Source organism: Schistocerca cancellata, chromosome 11 (assembly GCF_023864275.1).
Source record: "Schistocerca cancellata isolate TAMUIC-IGC-003103 chromosome 11, iqSchCanc2.1, whole genome shotgun sequence".
NCBI lineage: Eukaryota > Metazoa > Arthropoda > Insecta > Orthoptera > Acrididae > Schistocerca > Schistocerca cancellata.
The window spans coordinates 77,531,941-77,544,869 of NC_064636.1; the positions used below are offsets into that span (position 1 = coordinate 77,531,941).

The 12,929-nt window shown below is 40.4% G+C and overlaps 1 protein-coding gene across 1 annotated transcript in view; it reads left to right on the forward strand.

Annotated features, from left to right (window-relative positions):
- The window catches only part of LOC126108554 (zinc finger protein 493-like), a 127,827-nt gene extending 119,263 nt beyond the window's left edge, over window positions 1-8,564 (forward strand). The window contains exon 9 of the mRNA XM_049913840.1: window positions 2,161-8,564. Within this exon, the coding sequence (XP_049769797.1) occupies window positions 2,161-3,997 (1,837 nt within the window). The 3' untranslated portion in view covers window positions 3,998-8,564. The remainder of the gene's footprint in view (window positions 1-2,160) is intronic.
- Window positions 8,565-12,929: the final 4,365 nt, after the last annotated feature.

Here is a 12,929-nt window from a genome sequence, read left to right on the forward strand (position 1 = left end):
TTACAACTGAAGTATGGGATACCACCTGTCTGCTTTTAGCCATGACGTCGTCATCATCATCATCATCATCATCATCATGGTAGCGGGACTGTAGAGACATCTATCAGTAGCTCGGCATTTGAGTGTACGCATACCTGTTTAGCACTACCGTCGCCCACTATTAGTGGGCGAGGGCAGTACATGCTTGTCGAACTGGCTGCCAGCGATTCAGTTGTCAAGAACGGTTGCCGCAGATTCGAAATGCTTGAAACAGTCAATGACATCGCTTTTCCCACCAAAAACTGCAATGGTATCGTTCGTATTGCAATTACCAACATGAAAAAATAAAATAAAAAATTTACGTCCGTGAAATAAATCTTTGGCACTCTTCAAAGTCCTCAGTATGGTAAAAAAATTATTTTGTCGACGAAAAAGTTTAGGGGTACGCATCCCCCAGCGTTCCTCCAGAAAAACAGCACTGGTTCCTTCCAATTTAAGTTGTTCATAATTGTAATTCTTGGATGTCTCGCTTTTTTTGGATTTTGAGAAAGCTTTCCATATGTGAATAGAAAAAAATGCTATGGAGTATCATGGCTGAACAAGATTATCCACATCACCTCATATATGTTGTTAATTCCAGTCATTATCAACTTAAAATTAATATTTTGGCTTATTTTATAACTAACATAAGCACTGTCATGTAATACAATTTCATAATGTTAAACCATTTCATTGGATTACACATCAACAGAATGTATCTTTTTGACTCTTTCCACATACCAGTGAACCCTCTCAGTAGCATCTATGGGTTAAAACAAATGTAAATAAATCATTTCAAGCAATGGAAAATCCAAGATGGAATGTACAATATTATTATGGTGGTTTCAGTTGGCTGAGACAGCAGTTTTGTGTGTGTGTGTGTGTGTGTGTGTGTGTGTGTGTGTGTGTGTGTGTGTGGGGCGGGGGGGGGGGGGGGACGAATGCCAATGGCCGATAGCTTTAATTGTCAAAGTCTTTTTCTTGTGCCTATCTACGACTCAGCATCTCTGCAATGTAAATAAATAATTTAGATTATCTAGAAGCTTTGCCATTTTAAAATCATTTATTATTGCTCCAGTTCATTTTTGCACATCTAGATATAAAAACACCTTTCAACAGTGTTATTAACAGAATCTATTCCAAACAGACCTCTACTCTCACAGGATAAAGATAACTGGTATGCTGTGGAAGGTATAAATGTAATCTGGAAATATTGAGCAAGCAGCAGTAAATAAAGAGCAATCACTTATTATAACTTAAAATACAGCAGCCTTTTTTCTCAAATTAGTGGAATTGATCGTTTTCATTATATTATCCTACATAAGCACCAATAGATTGTTAATACAGAGCACAGTGTGCATTTGCATTAGCCCCTTCCCTTTGTTAATGTATATCCTTAGAGACTCCTTTCTCTCGTAGTACATAGGAATATTATGAATGAGTGAATTAATTAATTCTGGGATGTTTCCTATAAATGTAAGTCTGAAAAAGACACTAGATAAAGGAGAAGAATCTCATCATCCATTGCTACATATTGTTTTATACTTGGTGTTCTGCGTGTGCCAGGCTCGAACTGAAAAGATTCGAAGTGCAGTCCCCAGTCATTTCTAAGATTTTCTGTCACTGAACTATTCCGTCATTTTGGGCAGTCATTTGCTAACGTGGAAAATTCCAAGTCTCAACATGGTGTGCAGTTCACACTGAAATTTCGGTCTTCCTACAGCTGGCTGTAGTTCATTTCAGAGCTAGGGAGAAAACGAATGGCTACCACATGTGATGTGATCCTTTCTCAGGAACCACTCCAGTATTCAAACCAACCTTTAGGTTGAGGTGAGCTGTAATTTTTATTTAGTCGTTGAGTAATGGCTTTTGTCTGTGGTTTCAAATATAAATATACAATGTTGGCACCCAATGTACAACCTAGTGTTTGAATTTTACTACAGTTAACATCTCCAGTTTTCTTGCCACGACTATTATAGCTTTTTGCAGTATATTTACAGTTCAGTGAAGTTAATAAATCTTTTTTTAATGGAAACTTGCATATTGTTTCAAAATATTTTGTGAGTGATGTTAACAATGTATAGCTCAATTTTTGTATGTGCTACATGTTTAATTTTGATAGTGTTTCTTTTGATGCTTCAGGTCCAGCCAGATTATGGAAAAATTCCCCAGCACTTCACGAGGAAATGTTCTTCAAAAACTGATACACGGTAAGCCGGAGACGGACCCGGAGACCTCGACACCCACTCTCAGTTGCGGCATTCGACCCCAACAGATTATCTCAAAAAAGGACAGTGCCATAAATACAGATAAGAACAGATCACCACAAGGTGAACGGTGTGTATTCAACTGCAGTTCGTGTCGGCAGAAGTTTTCGTCGAAATACCAGCTCATAAAGCATGTATTCATCCACATTGATGGTGCAGAGCCACCTTCACATGTTTGTAGATGTTGCGGTTACGTGTATAGAACTCGTGTCAGCCTGAGAAGACATTTGATGGTGCAGGAGAATGGATTAAGGCATTCTGCGGGGAAACCTTACAAATGTTACGACTGTGGCAAATCATTTGTTAAACCTAGTTATTTCAAGGCCCACAAACAAGCACATTGTAGAGTCAAGTCACGCAAATGCCACATATGTGGCAAATCATTTTCAACTGCTAATTATCTGAAATATCATATTACTGAGCATTCTGGAGTGAAGCCATACAAATGTGAGATCTGTAGCAAATCCTTCTGCACAGCTGGACGCCTAAAGTGCCACAAATTTGTTCATTCTGGGATGAGGCCACATAAATGTGATGTTTGTGGCAGATTGTTTACTAGGGCTCAGCACCTGAAGGGCCATACCCTAATCCATTCTGGAGTGAAGTCACACAAGTGTAATGTTTGTGGCAAGTTCTTTCGTACAGCTACACAGCTGAAGACCCACGAAGCAGTACACTGTGTTGTAAAGCCACACAAATGTGAGCTTTGTGGCAAGTCATTTGGTACTGCTACCAATCTAAAGTACCACGCACTGAATCATTCTGAAGTAACACCGCACAAATGTGATATATGTTCTAAATTCTTTTCTAGAGCTCAATATTTGAGGCGACACAAGTATTTGCATTGTGAGCTCAAACCGTACCAATGTGACGTGTGTTCTAAATGCTATGCTACTGCCGTATGTCTCAAGGCACATAAAGAGGTGCACGGCGCAAAGCGACACAAATGTGTTGTGTGTAGTAAGTACTTTCGTACAGCTACCCAGTTGAAGATCCACAGAGCAGTTCATTCTGATGTAAGAGTAAAGCCTCACAAATGTGATGTTTGTGGCAAATCGTTTCTTACTGCCACATATCTGAAGTATCACACACAAGCCCATTTTGGGGTTAAGCCATACAGATGTGGTGTATGTAGCAAATCCTTTCGTACGAGTTCCAATCTGAGGCATCACGCAGCTGTACACTTTGATATTAAGCCGTACAAATGTGAGGTTTGTGGCAAATCGTTTGCTAGAGCTGACGGCGTGAAGAGCCACGCACTAATCCATTCGGATGTGAAAGCGCACAAGTGTGACGTATGTAGTAAAACCTTTCGTACGATTTCCAACCTGAAGCGACACACAGTAGTACATTCTCCTATTAAGCCACACAAATGTGAGGTTTGCGGCAGATTGTTTGCTAGGGCCTCCGATATGAGGGGCCACGCGCTAATCCATGCTGAAGTGAAGCTACACAAGTGTGACGTGTGTAGCAAATCCTTTGGTAGGCGCATTCATCTCAAGCAACATTTGTTGGTGCATTGTGCGGTGAGGCCACACAAATGTGATTTGTGTCACAAAGCTTTCCGTACACCTGCCTGTCTGAAGAGACATTCATTGACACACACTGATATTAAGGAACACAAATGTGGTGTGTGTCATAAGACCTTTGTGAAAGCTGCTCACCTCAAGAAGCATAAACTCGCACATCCTGAGCTGAAACTATTCAAATGATGTATTTGTGGCAAATTGTAGACTTGGAGGCTGACTGTGTGAAGGGCCACACACACTGGAATTGGCCACACAAATGAGACATTAACGGAAAGTCCTTTTATTGAAACTGGTACCCTCGGGACACTTCTCTGAAGCATAGAGGGAAGCGATGATACAGGTGAGATAGAATGAGATTTTCACTCTGCAGCGGAGTGTGCGCTGATATGAAACTTCCTGGCAGATTAAAAAAAAGCTGTGAGTACCGGGCGTGAGTCGTGCTTCGGTAGCTCAGATGGTAGAGCACTTACCCGCGAAAGGCAAAGGTCCCGAGTTCGAGTCTCGGTCGGGCACACAGTTTTAATCAGCGCTATAAACATCTTGCCACTCTTGTTCCTTGATAAGGTTTACAAAGGTCTCTACAGCATCTGGATCAGCTTTCCTAAACAGCTGATGACTATATTTAACACGTCTTGTGGCACAAAAATCTTTTATAGTTAAAATTTGTGCCTCATGCTCTGAAAGGCCATTCACCTTTTTGCTAACAGAATGCCCTTCTAGTAATGAGGAATGAACAAAAATGTTGTCTTTGCACGAACTTTTCAAACGCCCCTCGTATGTCAAGTGTACGTAACAGAAATTCACCAAGTAGGACTGTGACGAAAATTAGGAGACGACAGCTCCAAAAGGCACCGCGGAACTGAATGTTGCACTGGTGAACACCGTCAGTGACAAAACAGTGTAAAGGGAGCTCTCAAAACAGGGAATTGCAGGGCAAGCTGGAATTCAAAAATCTCTCATCAGTGATGCAAATGTCCATAACAGGAAAAAACGTGATGCCAGAGCCATAAAACTTGGGATATGCAGCAAAGGAAGGGAGAAATTTGCTTTGGTGAGTCTTTTCACACTGTTTACAATTTCTGTTCAAGTTTAAGTCCCAAAGAGCAAAATGTGTTTGGGGTTTGCTAATAATTGAGCAGCTATATTGTAGTATTCGATGGGCCTCACAAGTGATCTGCGAGGTCGCGTGACTGCCGAGGTTTATTTTACCATTTTGGCTAATCGGGTGCATCTCGTGGTATAGTATTTGTTTCCTAATTGTGATGCTGTGTTGAGACGACAGGACCCCTCTTCGCACAGCTTGCATCGTCCAGGACTAGTTTTGTGAGCACGAGGATGAATTGTCGCATATCTACTCTGGAAAGAATGGTGCGTGATCACTGTCTGCCTCTGTCAGCACCTAAACTTACCTCTGTTTTACAGGGCGATTGGTATAAGATTCTCTGGAAAATCATACAGGACCTGGATTTATTCGTTCAGATATGACTGGAATATGTTATGAATGCCCACAGTTTTCCTACAGCTTATTAGGCATGGAAATGTGTGTTGTGTTTGTGGTGTTTCCATATTTCTGTCCACCTCATGTATGTAAAAGACAAGTGAAACCCCCAGCTACACTATGTGATCAGAAGTCTACGGACACCGGGCTGAAAATGACTTAAAAAGTTTGTGAAACTCTCCATCGGTAATGCTGGAATTCAGTATGGTGTTGGCCCACCCTTAGCCTTGATGACAGCTTCCACTCGCAGGAAGGTTTCATGGGGAATGGCAGCCTATTCTTCACGAAGTGCTGCATTGTGGAGAGGTATTAATGTCAACATTCCAAAACATCCCTAAGGTATTTGTAGGATTCTGGTCATGACTCTGTGCAGGCTACTCCATTACAGGGATGTTATTGTCACGTAACCACTCAGCCACAGGCCGTGCATTATGAACAGGTTGCTCGATCGTGTTGAAAGATGCAGTCGCCATCCCCCGAATTGCTCTTCAACAGTGGGAAGCGAGAAGGTGCTTAAAACATCAATGTAGGCCTGTGCTGTGATGGTACCACGCAAAACAATGAGGGGTGCAAGCCCCTACCACGAAAAACACGACCACCCCGTAACACCACCGCTTCCAAATTTTACTGTTGGCACTACACACAATGGCAGATGACATTCACCGGGCGTTCGCCATACCCACTCCCTGCCATCGGGTCGTCACATTGTGTATCATGATTCGTTACTCCAAACAATGTTTTTTCCACTGTTCAATTGTCCAATGTTTACACTTCTTACACAGAGTGTGGCTTCATTTAGCTTTTACCCGGTGTAATGCGTGGCTTATGAGCAGCCACTTGACCAAGAAATCCAAGTTTTCTCACCTCCCTCATAACTGTCATAGTACTTGCAATGGATCCTGATGCAGTTTGGAATTCCTTCGTGATGGTCTAGATAGATGTCTGCCTATTACCCATTATGACCCTCTTTAACGGTCAACGTCTCTGTGAGTAAACGGATGAGGTTGGCCTGAATGCTTTTGTGCTGTACATGTCCCTTCACGTTTCAAATTCACTGTCACATCGGAAATGGTGAACCTAGGGATGTCAAGGACTGCAAAAATCTTGGGTACATATGTATGACACAAGTGACACCCAATAACCTGACCAGGTTCAAAGTCCGTGAGTTCCGGAGCGCCCCATTCTGCTCTCTCACGATGTCAAATGACTACTGAGGTCTCTGATATTACCTAGCAGTAGGTGGCAGCACAATACACCTAATATGAAAAATGTATGTTTTTGGGGGGGTGCGGATACTTTTGATCACATAGTGTATAAATGACAGACATAAGGTGCTGCATTACAACATGATCAGGAGCCAGACTACAATCAAGGGTGCCACTGCAGATTTTCTTAGAATGATGATAATCACAGATTTTTTAAATTCCTTCACCAAAAAAGATAAAGTAAATTTTTCAGAATTTGAATCAAGAACAGCTGCCAACATGAGTAACTTAGCAGTTAGATATCTTCGGTAAAGCAAAGCAGCTGAAATTGCTTAACCAAACCAAGTCTTCTGGTCCAGATAGTACATCAGTTAGCTACCTTTAAGACTATGCTGAAATATTAGCTGCATTCTTGACAAAAATTCTTACACCTGCTTGGTCAATGAAAGATCTGTACCTCAAGACTGGAAAATTGCACAAGTCACACCAGTACTCAAGAAAGGAAACTGAAGTAATCTGCTAAGCTGCAGGCCCACATCACTGACACTGATTTACAGTATTATTTTAGAACTGTTGTCAAAAGTTATGAATTACCTCGAAGAAAATGATCTGCTCACACACAGCTAGCAGGGATCTAGGAAATATCGTTTCTGTGGAACACATCTAGCTCTTTATTCATGTGAAATAATGAGTGTCATTGACGGGGGATCTCAAATTAATTGTATATCTGTAGATTTTCAGAGAGCTTTTCACACCATTGCTCACAATCAACTTCAAACCAAATTGTGTTTCTATGGATTATTGTCTCAGTGTGCAACTACATTTGTGATTTCATGTCAAAAAAGTTGCAATTAATAGTAAATGATGAAAAATAATAGAGTAAAACCTGACATTCTTCACTGAAGTGTTACAGGTGCTCTGCTGCTCCCAGTCTACACAAATGATTTAGTAGACAATCTGAGCAACGCTCCTAGATTGTTTGCAGATGATGCTATTGTTTACCATCTAGTAAAATCGGAAGGTTACAACTGATTGCAAAGTGATTTAGACAAGATACCTGCGTGGAGCAAAAAGTGGCAGTTGACTCTAAATAATGAAAAATGTGAGGTTATCCACTTGCAGACAAAAAGGAGTATGCTAAATTTCGGTTACACAATAAATCACGCAAGTCTAAACACTGTCTGTTCAACTAAATACATAGGAATTACTGCTATGAACAACATAAACTGGAAGATCAATTACATAGATAACATTGTGGGAAGGTGAACCAAAGAGTGTGTTTTATTGGCAGAACACTTAGCGTGTGCAACAGGTGTGCTGAAGAGAGTGCCTGCACTATGCTTATCTTTCCTCTTCTGGAGTCTTGCTGGTTGATACAGGATGCTTACCAGATAGCACTGACAGAGGACATCGTAAATTCCAAAGGAGAGCTGCTCATTTTGTGTTATCGTGAAATAAGGGAGGAGGGAAGTGTCACAGGTACGATACTCCAGTTGGGGTGGCAGTCATTGAATGGAAGGCAATTCTTATTGTGGAGAGATCTTTTCAAAGAATTTCAATCACCAATTTTCTCTTTCAAATGCAAAATATTTTCTTGATGCCCACCTGCACAGGGAGAAATGGTCATAGTGATAAAATAAGAGGAATCAGAGCTCACACGGGAATATTTATTTATTCGTTTTACCTACATTTTTCCTGAGTGTGGAACAGTAGAGAAATAGTCTGAAGGTGGTGCGATGAACCCTCCACCAAGCATTTAAATGTAAATCACAGATTAGTTTTGTAGACGTACTTCCGATGTGTATTTATATTATCTGAGGAACAAAATAGTCCATTGTCGCACATGTAATGCTCTCTCGCTCACTGCATGCAAGTTTATGTCTTCACGGACTGCTGAAAGAGCTGATATTTTTGTGGCATCATATAAAACTACATTTTATTTTTGTGGTTATAAAATATGAAACAAAAAACTAACCAATTTTTTAAAAACTGACTTATGTACAAAGATGTTCTTTGAAATAAACAAATTCCTCCAGCTGTCCATGAAGTTACTCATGACATTCAGTAATGTTTCCCTTGGAAATGTTCCATTTCCTCTTGGACTACTTCTTTCCTTGCGTGTCTTGTTCATAATGCATTAATCCGATATATTTTACACTTGTTACAACCACATGAAAAAAACTTTTACGTTGTTAGATCTGCCGGGCAGGGTGGCCGAGCGGTTCTAGGCGCTACAGTCTGGAACCGCGCGACCGCTACGGTCGCAGGTTCGAATCCTGCCTCGGGCATGGATGTGTGTGATGTCCTTAGGTTAGTTAGGTTTAAGTAGTTCTAAGTTCTAGGGAACTGATGACCTTAGAAGTTAAGTCCCATAGTGCTCAGAGCCATTTTTTTTTTTTTGTTAGATCTGCAGAATGTGTGTGCCATGGAATGTCTCCATTTTAACAGCTCACTTGAACTGCTTGTGCCTGATGGATTGGCAGTTGCTTTCTACTGTTGAAAAGGTTTTGTTTCTTACGTACTGCGGAAGTTGTGTAGTAAAAGTTTTAGCCTGGGTACCTCAGTCACCATATTGCTGTCTCTTACATGCAAAATGATTTTGGGTTTACACACTATTTTCGGTCTTCCAGGCTTCTATGGTGTTTTTGGTGAAGTCTGTTCAAAGTTTTCAACTCACATTAACCACATATGCAAACAGCATTGACTGATAGTGACAAGTGTTAAAATGATACTGGAAAACACAATGCATGTTCTGTTAAAAAAATCGTACTTGATAAAACACATCAACAGCATCTACATGGCAATGTGCAGTCTGCTATTCCATTGTCCCCACATCGTAGTTGTTGAACGTGGTATCAGTGGCACCTCTCACTATTACTGCAGTTTCAAATTCTGGCCTACCTTGTTGTAAAATGAAATGTCGTGTGACGAGGGCCCCTGTCGGATAGACCTGATCGCCTGGTGCAAGTCTTTTGAGGTGATGCCACTTCGGCGACTTGCGCGTCGATGAGGATGGAATCGTGATGATGAAGACGACACAAACACCCAGTCCCTCAGTGGAGAAAGTCTCCAGCCCAGCCGGGAATCGAATCCATGCCCTCTGGTATGACAAGCCGGTGCCCTGTCCTCTCAGCTACAGTGGCGGACTACCTTGTTGTAATACTGTTGCAGTCTTTTGAAATAGCAGAAGTAATTTATAGAAGTAAGCTTTCTGATAATACTGATCTACGTCTGTCAGCGATGACACAATCACAAAAAGAGCCCTGTGTAGTAGTGCTCTATTTTTTTATTTATTTTTTTTTATTTTAATGCAAGATCATTGATAAACAAACATACAAAATATCAGTGTTTTTAGTTTACTAAACCAAACTAAACTAATGTCACGTCCCGTAGATAATTTTCACGATTATTTTATAGAAATGATGTGGAACAAGTCAGGTTACAAGATATATACAGGGTGGTCCATTGACTGGGACCGGGCCAAATATCTCACAAAATAAGCGTCCAACAAAAAAAATCAAAGAACAAAACTTGTCTAGCTTGAACGGGGAAACCAGATGGCACTGTGGTTGTCCCACTAGATGGCGCTGCCATAGGTCAAATGGTTATCATCTACGTTTTCTTAAAATAGGAACCCCCATTTTTTGTTACATATTCGTGTAGTACGTAAAGAAATATGAATGTTTTAGTTGGACCACTTTTTTCGCTTTGCGATAGATGGCGCTGTAATGGTCCAAAATATACGGCTCACAATTTTAGATGAACAGTTGGTAACAGGTAGGCTTTTTAAATTAAAATACAGAACATAGGTACGTTTGAACATTTTATTTTGGTTGTTCCAATGTGATACATGTACCTTTGTAAATTGATCATTTCTGAGAACGCATGCTGTTACAGTGTGATTACCTGTAAATACTACATGAATGCAATAAATGCTCAAAATGATGTCCATCAACCTCAATGCATTTGGCAATACGTGTAACGACATTCCTCTCAACAGCGAGTAGTTCGCCTTCCGTAATGTTCGCACATGCATTGACAATGCGCTGACGCATGTTGTCAGCTGTTGTCAGTGGATCAAGATAGCAAATATCCTTCAACTTTCCCCACAGAAAGAAATCCGGGTACGTCAGATCCGGTGAACGTGCGGGCCACGGTATGGTGCTTCGACGACCAATCCACCTGTCATGAAATATGCTATTCAATACCGCTTCAATCACACGCGAGCTATGTGCTGGACATCCATCATGTTGGATGTACATCGCCATTCTGTCATGCAGTGAAACATCGTGTAGTAACATCGGTAGAACATTACGTAGGAAATCAGTATACATTGTACCATTCAGATTGCCATCGATAAAATGGGGGCCAATTATCCTTCCTCCCATAATGCCGCACCATACATTAACCCGCCAAGGTTGCTGATGTTCCACTTGTCCCAGCCATTGTGGATTTTCCATTGCCCAATAGTGCATATTATGTCGGTTTACGTTACCCCTGTTGGTGAATGAGGCTTCGTCGTTAAATAGAACACGTGCAAAAAATCTGTCATCGTCCTGTAATTTCTCTTGTACCCAGTGGCAGAACTGTACACGACGTTCAGAGTCATCACCATGCAATTCCTGGTGCATAGAAACATGGTACGGGTGCAGTCGATGTTGATGTAGCATTCTCAACACCGACGTTTTTGAGATTCCCGATTCTCGCGCAATTTGTCAGCTACTGATGTGCAGATTAGCTGTGACAGCAGCTAAAACACCTATTTGGGCATCAGCAATTGTTGCAGGTCGTGGTTCACGTTTCATGTGTGGCTGAACACTTCCTGTTTCCTTAAATAACGTAACTATCTGGCGAACAGTCTCGAAACTTGGATGATGTCATCCAGGATACCGAGCAGCATACATAGCACACACCCATTGGGCATTTTGATCACAATAGCCATACATCAACACAATATCGACATTTTTCGCAATTGATAAATGGCCCATTTTAACTTGGGTAATGTATCACGAAGCAAATACAGTCCACACTGGCGTAATGTTACTTGATACCACATACTTATACGTTTGTGACTATTACAGTGCCATCTATCACAAAGTGAAAAAAGTGGTCCAACTAAAACATTCATATTTCTTTATGTACTACATGAATATATAATAAAAATGGGGGTTCCTATTTAAAAAAAAAAAACGCAGTTGGTATCCGTTTGACCTATGGCAGCACCATCTAGCGGGCCAGCCATAGTGCCATCTGGTTTCCCCCTTCAAGCTAGACGAGTTTCGTTCTTTGTAGTTTTTTCGTTTGATGCTTATTTTGTGAGATATTTGGCCTGGTCACTATCAATGGACCACCCTGTATACACAGATTAATAGTGCTAATGTTACTATTACTGAAACTTTTAGTTCTACATATGCAACTATGGTACAATTTATTTTTTTAATTTTTTTTGAAGAATTATTTAGTGAAAGGTATTGACTGTATCCAAATAATGACTATGAATATTCAGTTTAGAGTAAGATAATTGTATTAAGGCTGCAGTGTATCATGATGTCAAAACAGTTAAAGCTTCATGAAACTTTTGTAATTTTCTAACAAGGCAGCATTGAACTGTGACCCTACTGTTGTTATAGAACCTTTGCATGTGAAGAAATCTATTGTATTGTTTGAGCTGTTGGCAATGGCTGTAAAATGTAATGGATATTGTGCAATTGATGACTTATTTGTGAAGCTGTGTACAAAATACTGCAAATAGTATTAGTGCGTTGTTCATCCTCAAGTCAAAATGTGTAACGTTATGTTGTGGAGTGATTTATAATATGTAACAATTCAAAGCTTTGTGTGTTAATTTCTATGCTTTTCAGGATGACAAACATCAACTGTTTTTGCACAAAACTTGCTAAATTAATCATTAACATTATTGGTAAAGATGGGAATTAAACTTACAATGTACATTTTCGAAGTGTCTCACAGCTATTGAACTCGTGTTTTGTACAGAGGCATAACCGTTGCACCCAATGCCAGTAATGTGCATTTCAGCTGTCCAATGTAACTGATTTGTAATAGCACGTCAGTTTGCAGGTAACCTGTGCACACGGCAGCATAGTGTCCCATCAATACAAGAGAAATATATTCTGACCCTATAGCATTTATGAGAGAGTGATACAGTGAACTATAAGTGGACGTTTTGTATTTGTGTTTGTGTTGTACACAATTAGAATTGACACAAGCAAGGTGTTAGAAGTTTTACAGCAGATTGAATTACTGTCTTCATTAAGGGAATTACATGAAGAAGAAAGAGGCATTGCAAAACTATCTTAGATTTGATCAAGAAACTTGAAGGTGCCACTATCATTACATTCCTGGAGAATGAAGAACTGGTGCAAATGCCTTCCAATGACATTGCTGAAGTCAA